General features: G+C 37.1%; 1 protein-coding gene across 1 annotated transcript in view; it reads right to left on the bottom strand.

Annotated features, from left to right (window-relative positions):
- The window catches only part of LOC128241532 (major facilitator superfamily domain-containing protein 6-like), a 25,631-nt gene extending 2,245 nt beyond the window's left edge, over positions 1-23,386 (bottom strand). The window contains exons 1-8 of the mRNA XM_052958503.1: positions 23,160-23,386; positions 16,056-17,347; positions 14,756-14,858; positions 9,884-9,991; positions 9,444-9,605; positions 2,185-2,400; positions 1,858-1,914; positions 1,244-1,664 (exon numbers count right to left, since the gene is read on the bottom strand). Coding sequence (XP_052814463.1) covers positions 1,244-1,664; positions 1,858-1,914; positions 2,185-2,400; positions 9,444-9,605; positions 9,884-9,991; positions 14,756-14,858; positions 16,056-17,258 — 2,270 coding nt within the window. The 5' untranslated portion in view covers positions 17,259-17,347; positions 23,160-23,386. The remainder of the gene's footprint in view (positions 1-1,243; positions 1,665-1,857; positions 1,915-2,184; positions 2,401-9,443; positions 9,606-9,883; positions 9,992-14,755; positions 14,859-16,055; positions 17,348-23,159) is intronic.

The following is a 23,386-nucleotide window of genomic DNA, read 5'->3' as shown; positions in this document are numbered from 1 at the left end:
AAATCTTTAACTACTTACTAAAAAATGCATTTATGGAAAATATTGATTACTGATAACAAGATTGTAACCGAGTATTTGATAGCACAAAACCCAAAAATATTAAATGATTGGTCAATGTTAAAATATTTACAGTGATCTACTATCGTCTCATAAGGTAAAAATACCGTGTTTTCTGCGCCTTTCTTTCAAATTAAACTCGGAATCCTTCATAAGAATCATTGTTTGATTTATTCATGTTTTCTGGTATATCTAAACAATTGTATTAATTGTGGTAAATCTTATTTGGGAGCAAAAGTGCATCTTTAAAGGTTTGTTCAAGTGGCAGTGCATTTGACTCCGACTGCATAATGTCAATCCCTGGATTTAAGATCTATGTCTTTGAGAAGAAAATATTTCAAAAAGTGGCAATGTTAACGGAATCTCGAACGATAACATGCCGATCATGTAGTAAAGCGTCCAATTCATAAATGCTATGTTTAAATTGTCAATATAAACAAAGTAAAGCGGAAATTAACATTACTATGTCGTTACATGTAATCTGTAAAAATATGAAAATACATTACATGTTATAAACGGTTCATGGTTGAAAATGTCTGGCAGATATAGATTATGCCAGATGGATTTATTTTTTAAGTTCCAAATTAGAAAAAGGTTTGTAAAGTTTAAAACGATCACAAAGTTGGACGGCAATCGCCCCTAAATAAAATGTATGGTAATTGAACCATATAAAAAGTATGGAGGGTCGAGGGGTGGTTCGCGGTTGATAAAATAAATTTGTAAAACTTCTCTGAAAAGTTTTCGCTGCTGCGCATCCAAAACAAGGCTATTTTATTACAGAGGTTATGTTGTATTTTACAATGTGCGGTTACACTAAACTAATTAAACTAATTTAAGTTGCGATATCTCCAACCTCCAAGGCAAACATACAATGATGAAAATTATAATAATAGTATGTCTCGCAAATATAAACCACTTTATAAAATGGCTTATAAAGTATGATTTTCTTACCGAAAATCGCAGTGTATTTTGCAAGAAGCGAAACATAAATTGCACGGTCTTAAAACTTTTTACACTTGTAATTATATGTCTTATGTTTACGGGAAGTACCAATAGATAATTGACCCTATCTCAAATAATACGTGTACCCGGTATCCTTATGTTTAGCGATCTATAATTGGCATATACCAATAGCTCATCATTATAAGTTGTATTCGGTAAAGCATACACCCAAAACTGTCGGTACCTTTGACCCGAGTAATCCTCTCGTTCTCGCAGACCCTCTATATCGCCACTTTGGCGCCTCCGTCGCTCCCGACGCTCCGTTCGCGGTTCCGAGTGTTCAAGACTGTGACGTCGTGGAGCTTCATGCGTTCTCGCGTGATGTGGCTCAATCTCGGATTTCACTTCGGGTTGGTTATCTGTGACGTCACGTTCTGACGTCAGCGGTTGGCGATCATCACGTTTCTTGTGTTGACGACCAAATCCGTCGGTGTCATCTACTTGTTTCTCCGTCCGTCCTCTTTTATGGTTGATGGAGTCCTCGGTGCGTGTATCGGCATTGCGAGGATCGATTGCCTTCACCTTTTCCACCTTGGCGTTATACTCGTAGCCATAATCAGCACGAGGATTAAAGTCCTCCACCGGCTGTTCTGCAGGCTGAGTGCCTGGGAATTATAAATAACGCATATGAGACATAATAACTCTTTCAAATAACGTATATATCATATAGCTAATCATAAATATCGGTATATATGGCAAAATCCTACTTTAATGTGTCTGGCAACGACAGTGATGTTAATACTTTATTCAATGAAAGGTGCATTTTCTATTCCATTAATAAGGTATATAACAGCTTACCTTCATCGCTTTTCAAATCGGATCCAAGGGTTGACCCATAGCTTTTTACTGGCTCTGCTGAAATTAAAACCATTTTCAAATAAGACCAACTCAATTTATGATAACATTGGTTATAATAGAATAAAATATTTCACTGCACCAACATATATTTATAAATCGAGATCTTCGGAAGAACACAAAATATTCCAATCGTATGTTAATAGTTTAATTAGGGCAGTTCGTCAAACCAATAGCAGTTTCATCGCTGTAAGTGCATCTTTACAATTGCTAAAGAAGTATTTTCATATTTTTCAAACGAATGATATAAAAAAGCTCCTTCCAATTTACCATCTAGCTGTTTAAGTTTGTTGCTGGAGAGGTCACGTGCCATACCGGAAGGCACGCCATGCGGGTTAAAGGTCATCGCCTGGTCCTCGAGAGTCTCGTGGGGAATGTGACTCTCCATGGAGACGCCTTGACGACGGAGATACACACCGACCCCGATGAAAGCAATCAGGACGAATATACACGTGATTCCATAGGCGCGGAAAGTTATTTCACTGCCTGCAAGTCGAAGAATTTTATTGGGCAGACATAATAAAAATTGGTAAACATTAACATGAAAAACATCTAGAGTTTGGATAGAAAAAAATGCTCGATTTGTTATACCCCAGTCACACTGTCACGACATTTCACACGAAATAAACGGCAATATAAACCTTACAAAAATCACCCTGGGTGACAATAATTATTATTGTCGGCGCAAAGTTTGTTTATAACGTATGTATGAATGTTCTACGTAACGGCATCTTTCAACTGTTTAGGGCCATATATACGAGACTTTTACGACAGTCTTCGACATCTATGGAAACGATAATACTACCGAAACCAGCTAGTGGAAATTTAAGGTTTTTGTACGATATGAAAAAGAATAAACGAGTTTTGTTGAGTTATGTACGATTATGTTATGCTATATGATATGCTAATACAATCTTTAAAAATACCAAAGAAAGACTCATTTAAAAAGTATGCGGTTTAATATAAGTTATCACGGTCCAATCTGCATTTGGAAATCAATGCCTAGAAACGATGCCACTACTTTAGACGGAAGTATATAATAATCCTTCCTAAACGTGTACTGTAGTCGAACAACTCTCGCACAGTCGTACATAAACCGACAAAGAAAGGTCAAAGTGAAACCGCGAGAACTCCTAACACTATGCCGCCAAATGTTTTATATACCGCCGTATGTTAAACCGCATTGTTGTGTTTTTTTTGCAATGACTTGACAGTGGCTTTTCTAGAACATACGATAAAGGGCGAAAATAAACGAGTAAGTGGCGTGATTCGTAAAATAAGACACCTGTCAACTGTCAGGACATTTGCAAAATAGCCAAGAGTGGTCGCGAATTCATTCAAACGTTTGGTTCAAATGTTTGTTACTGTGTCGGATAATTAAGACGCGATTTTTCACATGTTTTTTCGATATAAGAAGGACACTGATTCAATCTCTCTACGACTTTCAGGAACATTTACAACGGTTTTATACAAGAAAGCGTGCTTTTATACGAGTAAAGGGTCGCTACGATATAGCACTATACATTGTTACATTCGTAACGATTGAATGCGAGTTTTGCACGTTTGTTCAGCATTTGCACAAAAGATGGTAAGCATTATTCAAACCTATGTGTATTAAGTAGGGATGAGAACGGATGGAAAAATTGATATTCGAATATTCGGTAATTCTTTCGATCGAATATTCGAATATCAAAATGAACGTTTAAGAATTGTAGTAAACTATTATTCACTAACGTAATAGCAGGAGCCCTGTGACACTTCTTTGTCGTATCCGGTACACGCGACGGACACTTATTGTTCCACAAATTAGCCTCTGAATTTCCCCCATTTTCAGAATATATCCCAAGAAAAAGCGATATATTTTAGACAAAAAGCGAATTGTATCAATTCTATTAAGCATCAGTCACTCTATGCATACAATGAATATCTGACAACTATGCAGATCCTTGTATTTGGGAATTCCATATGATACTACTCGTAGAAAGCGCGTGTATCGACGTGCATTTGCGGTAAATACTCTTGATAATTGTAATTATTAATTTGCAATTTCTCGGCATACTTAGTCGCAGTAAGTTGTACGTTACCCCACCGCCTCTTATTTTGTCGCCCATGATTTGGCAATGTTTTATGGATGGTGTGAACAGACGATAACATACGAAAACCGGCTCAAAATTCAGAGAATGTCCAATATAATGTATCAGTTGGTTACGAGATTTTTGCAAGAACAGTAAACGGGGAGACTTGAAAACAGTTTTTTTTATCGTGCGCCTTTTCCGAAATGGAGAGATAAGTCCGACTTAATGTGACGTATCGCGACATCCCTACGTCCTAAGCGATGTTTGAAATACACCCCGTTACTCGTGTAGACAGTCTTGACACGGTGGCAAGGATACCAGTCTCTGGACGGCGTCAGTTTTATGCAGCTCAAAATCCTCGCAGAACTTTTCTACAATATTGAAGCAACGAAGATATTACTTCACATAATTTTATTACTGTTTAATGTACGTCATATGAAATTATCGTTTCATTGTTTAAAGCAGTGAAGACCGTGGCGTCAACTCCGTCGTTAACCAATTTCTCGAAACTTCTTAAGCTTAACAGCCTTAAGTTGCGTATTTCAGAAAGCCAAAATACATATTTTCAGCGATTTTTTATCAATGAAAAATGGTTTAATCGTGACAATCGTAACGATAATTCCAATCTAAAGTATTAAAAATTTTAAAGGAGTACATAAAACGCAAAATATTGAAAGACAGATAGTGGGTTTAGCTTAATCCTGTTTTAAGGGACTTAAGAAGTTTCGAGAAATTGGGGCCTGCTGGTGATTTTGGAATCAAGTGCAAAATCAATAGCCTGTCAATCGACTTTACACATCGAATAAACAGACTGCCTGCTTCAGCGATATCACGGTGGAGAACCCACGTGACTTATTTGGTAATGTGCACGGCAACAAATGTCAACAAGTCTCGATTCAGGTAAGGTTTTTAAAGATAACTTTCTTAATATTTGGAGAATTTTTGTGAAATAAAGACCATAAACCCCGCATTTAAGAGCTTTATCCAGGGTAATAAAGAACTTTCTCTAATATCCTAAAGTTTTCCTGAAAATCTTGACCAACTGATTTCTCAGAGTTGAAATCTAAGGCAAAGTACACGGCTTTTGACAAATCTATCGCTTTACTTCATGTTAGCCGTAAATAATTCATACACAAATCTTATATTAAGCAAATTTTATGTATTTTATAGTTTTCAGCGTGTAATGTTGAACTTCTTCTAGTTATTTCAAAGGTAAAAATGAACTAAAACCAAATTGATAACGTACACGGACATTTTAGGATGATAAAGTACACGGTCATTTTAGTTTATGTTTGAAAGTAGAGTGCGGTTTACAAACTAATAGTTATATAAGCATTTTCTATTCGTGAAGTCAGAATGTATAGTGTTTAGTTTTTATTTAAGTTGTATCGATAAATTTTGCATTATAACGCACACCTAAATAACTAAATATTTAGCAATCATACTTAATGAGGAGTTGAAAGATAGTCTATGGGATAATTTAAGAGAAAGTCTGCAATTATAAGTTCGATTACTTTTAAATTTGCAGATCAATACAGAATCATACATACATTACTTCAAAAATCTGATAGTTTTACTTATAAATTATAATCTGGACTGACGGCGAATAAAACATCTCTGTAGTTAGCAGCCCGTTTGTGGTGATTATAGATTTCATGAATTTCCTTTTTTGATGTGATATAAAACAATAAAATAGGCACATCACAATTAGTTTATATATATTTCCACATTTAAAGCATATTGTTCATACCTTTCAGGTAACGCTGATTTTTTTATTTGGTTCAGTCTGAACACATATTATCTGATCCACATCAGTAAAACTGCGGTCGTTCGAACAATACAGACAGGAACTCATTGTAAAGATGGAGGCTTGGAGTTTGATGGGAAACAGCAAGGAGGAATGGGAGCACACTATATTACCAACTTATAGGCTAGGACGAAGACTTGAACATCTAGATAAGAGCTGCATGGAACATTAGAATGTTCTAGACTAAAGGATGAAATGTGATTACAAAATAATTGTGTTTCAAAGCTTGCTGAATTATATAAGATACATGCAGTTAAGAGTTTATAGGACATCAATGGGAAAATGACAACAATGCATCTCTAAACCTTGTGAAAATGTTTTATGCTCAATCCGTTTTCATACTAATTTTACACAGCATTTTTTTCAGTACTGTAAGACAAACGAATAATTTGAAAGAGCACCATTTGGTAACAGTACGTTTTGCTATTTATCTTAATAAAATGTTAAACTCATCAAAACGTTATTCTAACTCGGCAACATACTGGAATGCACTTTTAACTAGACCATTGTGATCTTTCAATGTGTCCTGATTAGGTGTGTTTCGCCTTAACGTGCCTGCTGAGTCCAGATTTGAACTTGAATGCTGAGCGACACTGTAGACATTTGCGACGTGTTATTCCCCTGTGTCTAGTAGAAATCTGGTCACTGAGATTGGTCGCGTCACCCAATTTGAACCCACACACATCTCAGGTTAGCTTCAATTGGCCGCTTTCGCGTCTTTCGTGTATCTTCAAGTCTTGCAAGAGCAGTTTTTCCACAATATTTGCAAACGTGCAACTTTGTCTCGCCGTGATTGCTGCACCTATAAAAAAGACATGCACTGTCACAAGTTAGGGAGAAATGCTGGCAATGTCAGTAATTGAATATAATTTATAAAAAACACTATATTACTGCCACGCAATGAGTGTTTGATCGTGTAATCAGCATCATAAAACTAAACGACACTGTCCACTGAAACACGGACCACATTATTATGTGAAAAACGCAACTCCTAAAAAACGTTGAAAATACAGTCAGACGACGGCAAATCTTAACCTCTACACGAGGGGAGTCATAATAAAAGTATAACTTTAGTATATTCTTATTTCTCTGCGAAATAATAAAGCTAAATACTAACCTGTGTCTGTGTAAACGATGGCAATTGACCAGAATGCCTTCTATCGTGGTCTACTAGGTGTTGTTGTTTTTATTTTGAAATGCCATTCCGCATTCTTTGCATAAAGTCGGAGTCTGCATATTCTGAAATGAAACAAATGTCACAAAATCATAAGTCTATCAAATCAGCTAGCAATCGAAGACATTAAAAGTACAAGAACACTTTTCTTTCAAAATTGACAAAATGAAGAGTTATTAAGCAGTTATGTGTTACTGTTTACCATGTATAATGAATACAAACACGTTTTACATATACGATACGAAAAAGAAGTGGAACACCCTTTACAAAAACTTCAAGCCCTTTATATGTCAATTGCGAATATATTGTTAAAATACGGGACTGATTTTTAGTGTGATAACACTTGTTTCCATGATTCATGAAAATGAGCCCATCATTTAGGCGACTCCGTCGGTCTAACTGTTAAAACGCGTTCATTCTTCCATTGCCACTCCATTACAATGCGTCTTTTCAAACATGGAGCAATGTTCAATAATGAATTTGAAGAATAAAAATTATAAATAAATCTATAACAACTCGTTTTAGCACCAGTCAGTGAAATAATGAGTATATACACTGACGGTTGTAAACGACCGTGTACTTTATCAAACCTAAAATGTCCGTGTACGTTATCAATTTGGTTTTAGTTCATTTTCGCCTTTGAAATAACTATAAGAAGTTCAACAATACACGCTGAAAACTATAAAATACATAAAAATTGCTTAAAATAACATTTGTGTATTAATTATTTACGGCTAACATGAAGTAAAGCGATAGATTTGTCAAAATCCGTGTACTTTGCCTTAGATTTCAACTCTGAGAAATCAGTTGGTCAAGATTTTCAGGAAAACTTTAGAAAATTAGAGAAAGTTCTTTATTACCGTTGATAGAACTCTTAAATGCGGGGTTTATGGTCTTTATTTTACAAAAATTCTCCAAATATTAAGAAAGTTATCTTTAAAAACCTTACCTGAATCAGACTTGTTGACATTTGTTGCCGTGCACTTTACCAAATAAGTCACGTGGGTTCTCCACCGTGGATATGGCGTATATTTTTACGTATCACGTGAAACTAACGTCGAAAATAAGGGCAAATCGCAAAGCTTCAATACACGCACAGTTTGCATTAGTATAACTTAAATTGTGGCTTGAAATTACGATTGCATGAACGGCGCGTTGACAAACGAAACCCTTCTAAGTGGCAAATCTGATTATTCGATGCCGTTGTTGTGGCTTTCGAATTTACCGCCTCTTCGGAGTTAATGACATTACGACCGTTTTTTGTAAAACTGATTGACGCGCCCGTATCACTAGGTTTAAATAAAAACGATAGTGTCGTGATAAATCAACGACCTCCCTATGACAAGTTATAAAGTCATCGCAATTCGTAGAAAAAAAAGAAACAGTCAGGGGAATTTTAGGTTTAACTAAATACATATTAGGTAGCGCTAAACACAATTTCTTTTAACTTTCCAAATTATGATTTTACAAACACGCGCACTCATGTTTTTTATGAATTCATCCAAACTGATATATTCTTAGTAAACATATCATTTTTTCCCTTTAACATAACAACCATATTTAACTATTAACACTGGCGTTAATAGTGATATTTTAGTCATGAAAACATTTTTAAGTTTGTTTTGGTGTGGTTTGTTTTGCTATGTTTTTATCCGTGTTGTATGGATTTTAACTTGCAAAATGCTGCCAAGGGAAAGATCTGTATTAAGTTTCTTAACAAATTGTTCAGCTCAATAGAGTGAATATTAATATTGTCATGCCTAAACATAAATGCCAAAGGCCACTGACGAAATGGTAATCTGTTTCGCAATTTTGTGTAGAATTATTCGCGTTCACATCTTGATATTGAGGAGATTGAATTTAAATGTTGTAAATTAAGAAAGAAATGCAATATAATTAAAGTTTAGAAATAATCAGGAAAAATGAAGTTCCAGCTTGTCAATTCCATTTGGTTTCACCAGAACTGATATTTTCCCATGTTAAAACAAAATATGCAAACAAAGCGTTAGTTGAAGAACTGTGTATGAGCTATAGAACGAGAGATTTCGATTTTGTCCAGAGTCTGATCAACATTAACATTTAAATAACCATGTGACAAAATGTGTGGGAGTAGAAGGGAATTGGGCGTTTAACTGGAATGATAATCGTTTCTTTGAAACACGGGGGAAAGAAGGGCACTGGCATATTTGCATTTGAATTATTTCTATTACATTTTGCTAAGAATTCGTGATACATTTACATCTTTAGAGTAATCAAAGGTGATAATAGCTGAAGTCAATGTAATTACCGGCGAATTATCTCTTTCTTCAAGTTTTTTGGTTTGATAATAAACAGATGAGAGCCATCTGGTATTAACATATCGTTATTAGTGAATGTTTCGTAAACCGCAATGGTAAGGTCAATGAGAAATATGTCAGAGCTCACTCGGTGGTTCAACCAATTTGCGACAAAGCAATGAAAAAAGAATAAATACCATAGCTGTATACGAGCATGCCGCCAAAGACAGCCCCGCATCCCCTCCCAAGCCCGTGGTGAAGGCCCTGTAGGATCCCCTGTGCCGAAGAACGTAACGTCAATGGAATGGCCTGCATCACGTAGGAACAAGTCGTTGCCCACACTGCGGCGTGTGTAAGACCTGCAAGAGTACAACGTGTTGTATAACCTTTATCACACATTAAGTATAACCTAGTTTCTTTAACAAAATACTCATAGTATATCATTTCAACAGTTGTTCCAAAAAAACGACAGGATTACAATACACATTAATAAAAATATTTGCATTTGAATGTTTGGCGGTAGTTTAACTTCAAATGTGTTCGGTATATCTTTTTTCAAAAACCATATGTGACCAACCATGTCGATTTAAAAACGTATATCTAAGTTGTCAACAATTGTTATGTCAACGTAGCTAACCTTGCACGAGCTCAAACGGCAGCACCATCCAGGGACTCGTGAGACACGAAATGTAGATGAAGCGTACAATGTTTCCTACTAAACCCATGTACAGGACCTTGATGTGACCTAAAAGTAGAAATTACAAACATAGTTGTAGTGGGACAAGAAAAGTAGATAAATCGAACACTGTTACGTTAGGAAACAAATACCTTTTAAAGCTCCAAACATATCGAAAATGCATTAGGAAACAAATCTACAAATGTACATGATGTTTGTTTGCGCCTGATGTGAAATTTCTGGTACTAGTTAATGACACGTATATGGGAACTCTATTAGAAAACACAAATTAGTTTCGTTTGCAACATTGTTTGATCCGCCAGAGAACACAGTAGTGGTTGCTGCTTATTTGCCGAGATGTGTGACACGGCAGAAACCACAGCATTGTTTGCTGCTTATTTGCACCATTGTGTGACCCGCCAAAGAATACAGTAGTAGCTGATGCTCCTTTGGGCGGACCGTGGTGTGACCCGCAAAAGTATACAGCAGTTGTTGCTGCTCACTTGCACCGTTGTGTTACCGCGAGAGAAAACAGCAATGGTTGCTGCTCATTTGAACCCTTGTGTGACCCACCAAAGAACACAGCAGTAGTTACTGCTCCTTTGCACCATTGTGTGATCCGCAAGAGAACACAGCGGTGGTTGCTGCTCATTTGCACGATTGTGTGATCCACAAGAGAACACAGCAGTGTTTGCTGCTCCTTTGCACCATTGTGTGATCCACAAGAGAACACAGCAGTGGTTGCAGCTCCTTTGCACCATAGTGTGATCCACAAGAGAACACAGCAGTGGTTGCAGCTCCTTTGCACCATAGTGTGATCCACAAGAGAACACAGCAGTGGTTGCTGCTCCTTTGCACCATTGTGTGATCCGCAAGAGAACACAGCAGTGGTTGCTGCTCCTTTGCACCATTGTGTGATCCACAAGAGAACACAGCAGTGGCTGCTTCTCCTTTGCACCATTGTGTGATCCGCAAGAGAACACAGCGGTGGCTGCTGCTCCTTTGCACCATAGTGTGATCCGCAAGAGAACACAGCGGTGGTTGCTGCTCCTTTGCACCATAGTGTGATCCGCAAGAGAACACAGCGGTGGTTGCTGCTCCTTTGCACCATAGTGTGATCCGCAAGAGAACACAGCAGTGGTTGCTGCTCCTTTGCACCATTGTGTGATCCGCAAGAGAACACAGCAGTGGTTGCTGCTCCTTTGCACCATTGTGTGATCCGCAAGAGAACACAGCAGTGGTTGCTGCTCCTTTGCACCATTGTGTGATCCACAAGAGAACACAGCAGTGGTTGCTGCTCCTTTGCACCATTGTGTGATCCACAAGAGAACACAGCGGTGGTTGCTGCTCCTTTGCACCATTGTGTGATCCGCAAGAGAACACAGCGGTGGTTGCTGCTCCTTTGCACCATTGTGTGATCCACAAGAGAACACGCAGTGGTTGCAGCTCCTTTGCACCATTGTGTGATCCACAAGAGAACACAGCAGTGGCTGCTTCTCCTTTGCACCATTGTGTGATCCGCAAGAGAACACAGCAGTGGTTGCTGCTCCTTTGCACCATTGTGTGATCCACAAGAGAACACAGCAGTGGTTGCTGCTCCTTTGCACCATTGTGTGATCCACAAGAGAACACAGCAGTGGTTGCTTCTCCTTTGCACCATTGTGTGATCCGCAAGAGAACACAGCAGTGGTTGCTTCTCCTTTGCACCATTGTGTGATCCACAAGAGAACACAGCAGTGGTTGCTTCTCCTTTGCACCATTGTGTGATCCACAAGAGAACACAGCAGTGGTTGCTGCTCCTTTGCACCATTGTGTGATCCACAAGAGAACACAGCAGTGGTTGCTGCTCCTTTGCACCATTGTGTGATCCACAAGAGAACACAGCAGTGGTTGCTGCTCCTTTGCACCATTGTGTGATCCACAAGAGAACACAGCAGTGGTTGCTGCTCCTTTGCACCATTGTATGACCCACAAGAGAACACAGCAGTGGTTGCTGCTCCTTTGCACCATTGTGTGACCCACAAGAGAACACAGCAGTGGTTGCTGCTCATTTGCACCATTGTGTGATCCACAAGAGAACACAGCAGTGGTTGCTGCTCCTTTGCACCATTGTGTGACCCACAAGAGAACACAGCAGCGGTTGCTGCTCCTTTGCACCATTGTGTGACCCACAAGAGAACATAGCAGCGGTTGCTGCTCCTTTGCACCATTGTGTGACCCACAAGAGAACACAGCAGCGGTTGCTGCTCCTTTGCACCATTGTGTGATCCACAAGAGAACACAGCAGCGGTTGCTGCTCCTTTGCACCATTGTGTGATCCACAAGAGAACACAGCAGTGGTTGCTGCTCATTTGCACCATTGTGTGATCCACAAGAGAACACAGCAGTGGTTGCTGCTCCTTTGCACCATTGTGTGACCCACAAGAGAACACAGCAGTGGTTGCTTCTCCTTTGCACCATTGTGTGATCCACAAGAGAACACAGCAGTGGTTGCTGCTCATTTGCACCATTGTGTGATCCACAAGAGAACACAGCAGTGGTTGCTTCTCCTTTGCACCATTGTGTGATCCAAAAGAGAACACAGCAGTGGTTGCTGCTCTTTTGCACCATTGTGTGACCCGCCAAAGAACACAGTAGTGGTTGCTGCTCCTTTGCACCATAGTGTGATCCACAAAGGAACACAGCAGTGGTTGCTGCTCCTTTGCACACTTGTGTGATCCACAAGAGAACACAGCAGCGGTTGCTGCTCATTTGCACCATTGTGTGACGCGGCAGAGAACACTGCATTATTGGTTGTTTTTGCCACTGTGTACCTGGCTTGCTCGTGTATTTTTTTATGTTTAATGTGATTTGTAAGTTTGACGATTCAATAAAATCTTGTTGTTTTTGCCAATTTATGTGACTTAGATATGGAGAGCATTATAGTATCTGGTTATTTTCATTTTATGGGTTCTTATATGTCATCCACCTTAAGCTTGATATACCTTTTCGGTCGCCAAAAAGAAACACAAGAGTGTTAATTGAATAATATTGCAATTTTATATGTGATCACATGCAGCGTATGTGCAGAGAGCGTATCTCTTTATTCGCAAATCTCTGTGATTTGTAATGGGAACTGCAAACCTATCTGCTCACTTTCAAAGAAACTGTTTACTTTCTCACGATGTTCAGCAAACAAGAAAATTGCAAGCCAATATTGCAATCTGAAAATGTTTTGGATTTCCTTTGGGATGACAAACGCAGCGCTTACATTCAATGATTCGATCTTGTCAACCTAATAAAATGCAATGAACAGCAAAGTGTTTGTTTGGTAACATTGATGGACATTTAGTGTCCCATTTTTCTTCCTCACAACTCTTAATCACTCTATAGAAAACCCTCGGAAAATAGGCAATCGAAAAGTAATATTGCCTGAATATTTTTATTTAACTTCTTGGCTGTTTCCGTATCGACTATTTCACGCGTCCAATCAAACGTCCGAAGTTCATTTATTATTTGAGTACTAGACTTTTGTAATCAATTTGCCAGGGTATGCAATTAAGCTTTACATTATGAATAGCCTTGTACCGTGATTATGTGTTTACATTACTTATAAACTTCGATAAACAATCTTAAAAAAAAACACTTTTATTATTGTCAAGTTTTTATTTTTGTTTCAACATAGAAAACATGAACCAATATCGATCTTCTTTCACAGGAAATAGACAAGATAGAAGACAACCATATCTGACTTAAAAACAAAATGTACACAATTGTGCTTCGATCCTTAGTCACAGACAGAGCTCAAGGCGAGGAAAATTATCTGACATGTTGTGAATAATTAAACGATGTCGTAGTTTACCGAGTATCAGGATTGCTAAAGAGATAGGACTTTTTACCAAAGTATAATTAAATTCTAAATAAGTCCGAATACAAAACAACTCATAACCAATTCCGTCGGATTCGTTATCCAACGAACCCAATGCGATGACATCTTGCAGTAAACAACATTGACACTTCGAGTAGCTCCTTATCGAAATAATATATCTTACATAAATGTGTCCATTATTTCATATATAAAAGCGACCGGTCAGTTTATCAATATATAAAAAACACCTATTTTTATGACGGCGGTGGCCTATTTTTGCGCCGGTCCGAACTTATCCAAAAAATTATTATGTACCTCTTGCGTCATAAAACTGTTGAGATCGGCTCTGCGTTTGTCACATTTCTAAATATGGCCAGACGACAACTTTGTCCAATAAAACGCGCTTAAAAAAGTATCGAATGGTAATATAAAATGTATGGTATAATATAAGAAATGTAACACACCACTTCAGGCAAAATGGCGTTATAAGGGCCTACAACTCAGTCTCAAAAGGTGAATTAACCTCAGCTATCACCTCGGTCCATATACACCATCAGGCTCTGACTTGCCTGATCTTATAATGTCATATGACTCTCAGTGATGTGTTATTTTCCAGCTGTGTTATCAAATGTTGAATCGCAGACCAGTCTGGTTACTTTTTGGCATGCGTTTTATTGAATGGAGAGAAAAAACTGTATAAACTATCAAACGAAAATACCGGTGCACATAGCTACAGACAATGGCTTCGATGCAATCAATATGATTGACTTTGTAGTTATCAGCCGACAGTTTGATTGACAGGTGGTGTCATGCCAATTGTAAATCATCCTTTGGTGTCATATTGCGTTGGTCGCAGGCCATCTTTGTAACTATCATTGTTATCTTAGTTTAATAGAAACTTCATATCTAAAATCACAAAATGTCAAATAGGTCATAGATATTGCATTTAAAACTATTCAAAGTTTAAGAAAAAAGTAGGAGCGTACCGAATGTGGCGATGAAACGGGAGCACAGGAAGTAAGCGAGCAACTCGGAGGTGTGATTGATGACAGAGGCGACGCCGAAAAGCGTCGGACTTCCGCCAAGATCCTGCAAGATACATGTAAAATTAAAGTGTAGAAACCGAAAATCTTTTAAAATGTATAAGATAGAAAAGCAGATCGAACAATTTTGCTTTCAGCCATGGTTTAATTTGTCTTTTGCAAACAAACTTGGCAAGCATGATTAATGGAGTGGAGTATTAGTATGCGTTGTCACTGTCGGGCGTGTAGATTCCATAGCAGGATTATTTGTATAAAAGGAAGACAAAACGGGCTGTATATTGTTACGTAAGAATATTTATCAAATAAATAGGTTGTTGGTTGTTTAGAAATGAAGAAATATGATCAATCCAATACGATTACATGGACAAGCCTAAGAGTAAAATAGTCGACCGAATATTACATTTAAGGCATAAAGACCGCAGCTGTGAAAATAAATCAGATATATATATACTATACAGAACAACTCTCTACACTAATGAATCACAAAACTACTGGACACTATTGGCTATAGTGTCGTCTTCAATGGCTTTGGAATCCTTAGAAAACCCAAGGGAGGTTTCGGTGACCACTTACATGAAGACCAAACAAATCTTACCATGGTAGATCAAAAATTGTCCATTAATGTATTTTTCAGCCAATACTAACAGCGCCTTTTACTAGTTTTGCGATTTATTATATTGATATCTTATCGACAGAGGATATCGAATACCAGACATGACTTCGATATAATTAATCAGTTTTTTCCTCGTCACACTTTTAATTTCCTGTTTTGATGTTGAAACGTATGCCTAAAAACTAATTTGTACATCAAAGTTAGTTCAGGAAAGGGGGTTTCTAATTGTTTTGCAACACGATTTCATCAATCGAAACAAACTCGGCTATTATTAAAAGAAATAAATATAGTGTCCAAGCTTCCCGGGGTAGCTACGATTGACGATGTCATTAGAGTCTACACATTAAGCATGTGGAACAATATCTGAGTTGATGTAATGTCGGGATGAGTGGTAAACATAGTAACCCTGTCTTAACCAAACACACAACGGAGAAAAGAATATCTGGTCTGTTAGGGCAGGTGGTCTCTGTATTTAGATGAGCTATCAAATATTTTCCCATTTAAATATTTTGCAATAATAACACAAAGCTAGTAATACTCGTAACGCATTAAGAATTGGTGAGCAATTGGTGGGAAACTTACCGATTGTAACATTCACACAAAATAGTAATTACGAATTACAAAGCTTACCTGGAGATGCCAGAACAGGAATGTGAAGATTAGCCCAACACCAAAACCCATGAACCAAGCCACGAACAAAACGGAGACAAATTTCAGTTGGGCGAGAATCTTCAAAACAGCCGTCCAGCGGCCCAAAAAAGGGTCATCAGGGTCAAATGGTGGAGGTTTTGCAGGGGCCGCCCCTGGGCTGTTGACAACGTCAGAAACCATGTCTTGTTTTGATTCTTCTAGAGAAATTTGTAGAGGTTTTCCATTTTCGCCAAGTTTTGGTTCTTGATTTTCGTTTTTAATTGTTGTCTGTTTTGGCTGCCCAAATCTGAACTCGTCGTCGTCTTCGACTAGTTTTTCTTTTTCTATATTTGCTTGGCCGAAAACAAGTTCCATTACTTTGTTTTTAGCCTTGACAAATGGTGAAGGCCAGCACGATATACTCTCGTCCTGACCGGCAAATTTGAATTGGAAAGCTGTAATGGCGGCACATGACATGAGTACAGAGAAAACAGCAAAACATAGAATATAGTCTTTCTCCCTTTTATGTTGCGTCTCGCACGGATGGCCGGGAAATGTAGTTGAGCCGTCTAACGCTATGCTAACAAAGAACATAGAAAGCCCCCAGCCAAGTGAACCGAACATTCTCTGCCGGCCGTAATTGTCTGTATCTTCTCCCAGATATGACAATGTAACAGTGTCTGCGAATGTTACTGCTGGGGCACTGAAGAACTCCCCAATTACCACAATGAGAAGCAGAGCGAAAAAGGCGTCTCGCACAGCTCCACGTTCGTAATAGACAGTGCTGTATGCTGGCTTGATTAAATCTTTTTCGTAATTGATAATGTCCGTTTCGGTGATGTTATTTTCGCCGAAGCAGAAGACATGTGGAGGTTTTACAAACGCCATTGCCAGAGTAAACACCACCCAGCTTCCGACAGACATGAGCTGTAGGAATCTCCACTTGCGCCATCGGTCTGCTACACCGCCCCAAAAGGGTGCGCTGCAGAACTCTATAAAGGGCCGGAAGCCGACCAAGATACCACTCTGAGTTGCGTTCATACCCAACTGTTTGAAATATATGGCCAATAACGGGTATAGTGATCCAAAAGCGGCGAAGAAGAAGAAATAGAAGAGCTTGCAAATCAGAAGGTCCTTATCGACATAGGTGAAAAAATTGTCTATGACATCTCGTCGATACGTCTTTGATTTAAGCTTCTCCATGTTTGATTTTCGGTCTATAAATTCCCTTGAGGTAGATCAATGGTCGGATTAAATACTGGTTGATTCCAATTTTCACTGGAAAGATTATGCTGAAAAAGACATAAAATTCGTTCAATGGTTCATCGCATTATTAAAAGGGGATAAACTTAATATATGACTTAGCTGAACAAACCGAGACAACGGTATATAATTAAGAACGGAGAAGATCGATACAATGATATTGTTGCGTGATCTTTAAGCAAGAATTTGCATTCTAGAGATATTTTAAGAACGCTGAAAACATACTCCTTTTCTACAAAAAGAAAAAGCAATGAGTCCGTAAAAAAACGCGTGTTGTCAATATGAACATTAAAGAGACACTATTATACATACAAATGTATAACAAACATAAATTTTGAGTGATAAACCTTTAACTACTTACTAAAGAATGCATTAATGGAACATATTAATAAATAATAACACGATTTTGACCGTGTATTTAATAGCTAAAACGCAAAAATATTAATTGATTGGTCAGTGCTTAAAGATTTACTGTGATCTACTATTGTCTATAAGGTAGAAGTACCAAGTTTTCTGCACCTTGCTTTCAATTTTAACACGGTATCCTTCATAAGAACCATTGTTTTTGACATTCGTTCATTCTTTTTGGTATATTTAAACAATTGAATTAATTGTGGTAAATCGTATTTGTGAATAATAGTGCATCTTTATGTTACTTTTCAGTCAATAGAAACTTTAAAAATGAATCATTTGATTCAAATGCGAACATGCAAACTGTTTTGTTTGCCATTTGTCGTTGCGCAAATCGGAGCTCCATGGCCATTTTTATCTAAAACAACCTCGGATGTATGTGGTTTACAATGTCAGAAAACGGGTCTTTATAAGTCCGCTGAAAGTAGATCTCGTAGTAATTTTATTTAGCAGTTAAATTTAATGACTTAACTCTCGGGAATCTTAATCATGTTTGCAATAATACACTTCACTGGCAATCAATTTAAACTTAGATCTACAAATACAAGCTAAAACACTACATTTAATTAATGATATAATTCAAAAATTTACGAACTACTTCTACTGATGTACCGGCATACATCCGAGGTTGTTTTCGATAAAAATGGCCGAGGAGTTCCGAATGTTGTTGTGCCTTATACAGAAATTTGTCGAGAAATAAAATTAAACATTAAGACTTAATTGTCACATACAAGCACACCGCTAAATCTTTACAGTTTGACATATAATTGCCATATGTAAAAGCAAATCTAAATAAAGATCACAAGTGAAATGAACAAACAGCTTATTCTATATGTTCACATCAGATAAAAGAATGTGTGAAGAACTCAGCATAATCATCTACTTCAGATACAATCTTATATGAAGAAACAAATTGCTCACATTTTCCCCCGACCTCATTTATTTCCTATAACTCCGAGAAAGTGTTCCATTCGTCATATCTAGCGGAGTCACAAACATTGATTCCCAAAACAAGGAAACAACATATCCAATATGAATGGGTCCGTATCGATTCCCCTTTATAAAGAGTCTGTGATTTATTATATTTGTTGGAGATTTCTTTTTATGTAGTTTGATCGGAAGAGTTCGGTTCCATTTGCGCAAGGATGGGCATGTCTGAATTGATTTGCTCTGGAGTATCAATTATTACCGCTAAAACGTTTAACTGATTTCCTGATTCTTCGCATAAAATGTTAAATATGATGAAAAGAAACAATGGAAAAAAGATCAATAAATTGGCAATTTTCAAAATGGAAATTGTCCAAATAAAACATAAGGATGAAGTCATATACCGTCAAATAAGGTGTTATTCTGGTACAATCGAAGCACCTCGGCAATTTTTCTTTGGTTTAACCAGTATTTACTGCAGAAAATATTGAACATAGTAAATGAATGACACAAATGAATGACATACATACAAAATAAGAAATGATGAAACGTAAGCAGTGAGTAAATCACAATATTGAGAACTACCCATAATTGGTTTTACTAAGTCTCTCTTTTAAAACATCCTCGGGTGTAAATGGACGGTTTACAATGAAGGAATTCTTTGCTATGCTGCAAGTAGATCGCGTAAAAGTTTCTATTTAGCAGTTTAGCCTTCTGACTTTCCCCATATAAATCATGATTTATGCAATACTACACTACACTGTGAATCAATTTTAACTTAGTTATAAACATTTCTATACAATAGGGTTATTAGTACTGCGTTTTGATACCGGAGGTTGTATTAAACTTGAGTGGATTTTTCCAAATCTGCAAAAATCCACAAGAGTCGAATACTACATTCCGGATCAAAACACAGTACTAATAACCCTTTTATTATATACATTACTGGTTTGATCACTTAAAAGCCACTTGTTTTCAGAATAAATATCATTTTAACGACGCACTTCTTTGTTTTATGACGTCATTTTAACATCGCGCAACGATTTGACATCACAAGAGCGGAATACGGCCGTAAAATTAATTAATACTATTATCATACATTTTAGGAACTACTTTTACTAATACACCTTAATTATGTTTGCAATAATACTCTTTCCTGCCAATCAATTGAATTTTAGATCAATAAATACGAGCTAAAACACTACATTTAATTAATGATATAATTCAAAAATTTACGAACTACTTCAACTGATGTACCGGCATACATCCGAGGTTTTTTTCGATAAAAATGGCCGAGGAGTTCCGAATGTTGTTTGACTCGATTAAGTAATGATCTCCCCTTGCAATCATTATTGAGTTTGGGTGTTGTATACTTAAGATTTGCATATAGATTGCAGAACATTTAAGGCGATACCTCGATGTTTAATATTCTATTTTAGAAATGTTTGACATTTTATCAGGCATTGATCTCCCCTTGCAACTATTGAAGAGTGAAGAGTGAATTAAGTTCAGTTGTAGGGTAAGCCAGATTTGCTTACTACTGGACATTGAAGGTGCAAAATATTGTGTTTGTATTTAAAATGTGCTCTGCAACACTGTCGTGCCCTACGAACGATCCGCTTTCAGAGTATGTCGACTCTACTTACGCTGTTTGGCGTGTCCACATATTAATGGCCACATGTGTATTCAATTTATTTAACAATTTTAAACAAAATGTGATAAAGTATCCATTAATATTTTAGTAGGTTTAACAAGTGTTTTGCATATCAAATAGAGAAAAGAAACCAGATTCTGATTAAAACAATTAACTAATGGATAATGAAACATTTCCCTTGCGTAAAATAAATGAGACAACCAAACCTCAGGCAAGTATACAAAACAGTACTTTAAGTGACTGGGTACAATCGGAACATCTCGGCCAGTATCCCACAGGAATTAACTCGAAGCTTCCCGAAGATGGCCGAGTTGTTACAATTGGACCGGGTAGACATGTGTATGTATTGATTGGATGTCAACAATAAAGAAATATTTTAGCTAAACAATGGTAAAAATGAGTTTTGCATTGCAATGATAGTGCATTTGCTAAAATAAACAAGTTTATTTATGGCAACGTTTGGATTAAACAAAACAAACAGGAGAATCGCTGTACCATGCAAGATTTGCATTTTGGAAAAGTACTATATTGATGTAAATTTTATGAGACGGTACCTAGCCCTGCACAGGTGCAGGTGTTCATAACAATGATGCGCAGCGCCGAAACATCAATTATGCATGTAGTCTTGTTAATAGGAACATACATGAATATGTGTTGCTTTGAAACATCTTCTAAATATAGTTATAATGCTGGAAATGGATACAGACTTTTGCAGATACACTCTATATATAAGAAAAAATGAATCAAATAACAATGGACTGACATGATAAGGATTCAAATTATATTGGATTGGGATTAAATGGAATCTAATTCCCATGGAATGGAATGGAATGTAGTGTGATCCAATTCCAATGGAATGGAATGGAATCTAATTCCCATGGAATGGAATGGAATGTTATGCGATCCAATTTCAGTGGAATGGAATGGAATCTATTTCAAATGGAATTAAATGGAATCTAATTCCAATGGAATGGAATGTTATGCCATGTCTTGTTTCAAAGACATGCGTATTTAAGAAATTTCGGGTGTCCACTAAACGTCTAACTAACATACTTCCCATGTACAACACAGTTTGGAAAAAATGCGTTTATTTACAATTATGACGACGTCATGTGGCGACGGATTCATTTTCACACCAGTAACCATAGAAGGCACTCTAAATTAGCATTACATTTTGTACGATTTCCCTTTTAACGAAGCGACAGAAGTGTACATTTTTAAGGCAGCTTTTATGAATTCACGGGCTTCTTATATCAACACATTTGCTAGATAAACCATGGCTGGCATCATCAATTAGAGATGCTTATTACATTTTGAGATATGTTTTAGTGGCACAACATAGGTTAATGCAATTTAAATGCATTATTATGTTTAATTCATTTGACTTTAATGATCAATACAAAAAAGACATATAATTTGTGTACAGATAAAAAATATTAGCTATAATTTGGCGATTTATAACAGTGGAATTAGTGGCCATGTATATAGCTTCAGATTAAAAATAAAACATATATAAAGGCATATATTTTTAATCTATACACAAATCATATGTTTTTTGTCATTATTGTCAAACGAGTTAAAAATAATAATGCATTAGAGTTACAAAATATATTTATGCATCAACCTTGATTACGTCCCTTTAATTGGTTTCACCATCTCTAATTTATACTGCTACCTCTGGTGAAAAAGTGGTCACTAATTTAACTCATGGTGACAAACACATGTTGGTTTTTCTATTAAAGTACTTTGTCATAATTAAATGTGTGTAATATAAGTAATGGGAATGGAATCGATTAATCGCAATGGGTACGCAACATCGTCAATAATCGATTGTGATCTTCCCCACTCGATTTTAATCGGACTGTCATATTTACTTAAAATTAATAAAATACATCTGCATAATATCATTTGATGAGGTATAAGTTGGTTCCATGAATGTACAAAAAAATTCATTTTGACAATAGCAATCTATAATTCATTATGTACGTTTGAATTCAACTTATAGTTTATCCTAGGACCTTTTGTAAGTCGAACATTATAAGTGACTTAAAGGCCCAATTTATGAATCGACAAAGGCACGTACACCAATAACCAAAATAGAGTGCTTGAAATACTAGGCTCTCATTGGCCTGCTTGAAGCGATTGATTATGTGTTATAAAATGATCATATACTCTGTAAGTGGCTGATCCATGGACAAGTGGTGAGACTCTCGACTGTAAATCCAGGAGTCGCAGGTTCGAACCCCCTCCTTAGCACTAACAAAGGTAACCGTCTTTCTGGAAGGACGCTTAACGAGGGTCCCATGTGACAGCGCACGTTGAAGGACCAAAATAGCTCGAACCAGGGTAACACCCAGTTAGTGCACCAATGCCCACAGCCTTACTTGAAAAATACCCTCAACTGGGTCCGACACTGATGGATGAATATCAAGGTGGCGTCGTAAAAATGTACCCTCCCCCCCTCCAATATGATACTTACTCACCAAATGGATCGAACATTCCCGTCCTTTATGTCATGATTACAACATCAATCAAAATGACAGTCTGATTAATACGATGATAATTATATTTGTCGTATATTATTCGATTGAAATATAAATCCTGAATAAGTTCTGATTAATTCAATGGCAAAATGATTGATCGTATATTCTATGATCGCAATATAAATTAAAATGCTGTTCCGATTAATTCAATGGCGGTTATAGTTTTCGTATGTTCAATGCTTGCAATATAAAAAATAATAATATTCTGCTGAATTCAATGATAATTAGATGCATCGTACATTTAAATGTTCTGATCAATTCAATGGTAATAACATGTATCGTAATTTCTATGAAAAGTATACTTACGATTATGCGTAACTCATCAAATATAACTCCAGTCCCCCTGCCTTCTCTTCGTATCGACTTTAATCCTAACTACTGATTCTAAGCTTAACCATATATCGACCCACAGTCTTGAGATAATCATAGAGCTAAGCTACATTGTCAGATCCCGAGCAGCCGCCATAATGCCTGGAACTTCCTACACACTATTCAATACATCACAATTCTTAGAGATCCGTTCGGTCTGCTGC

This window comes from Mya arenaria, chromosome 7 (genome assembly GCF_026914265.1).
Source record: "Mya arenaria isolate MELC-2E11 chromosome 7, ASM2691426v1".
Classification (NCBI taxonomy): domain Eukaryota; kingdom Metazoa; phylum Mollusca; class Bivalvia; order Myida; family Myidae; genus Mya; species Mya arenaria.
This window is presented reverse-complemented; position numbering and strand designations above follow the sequence as displayed.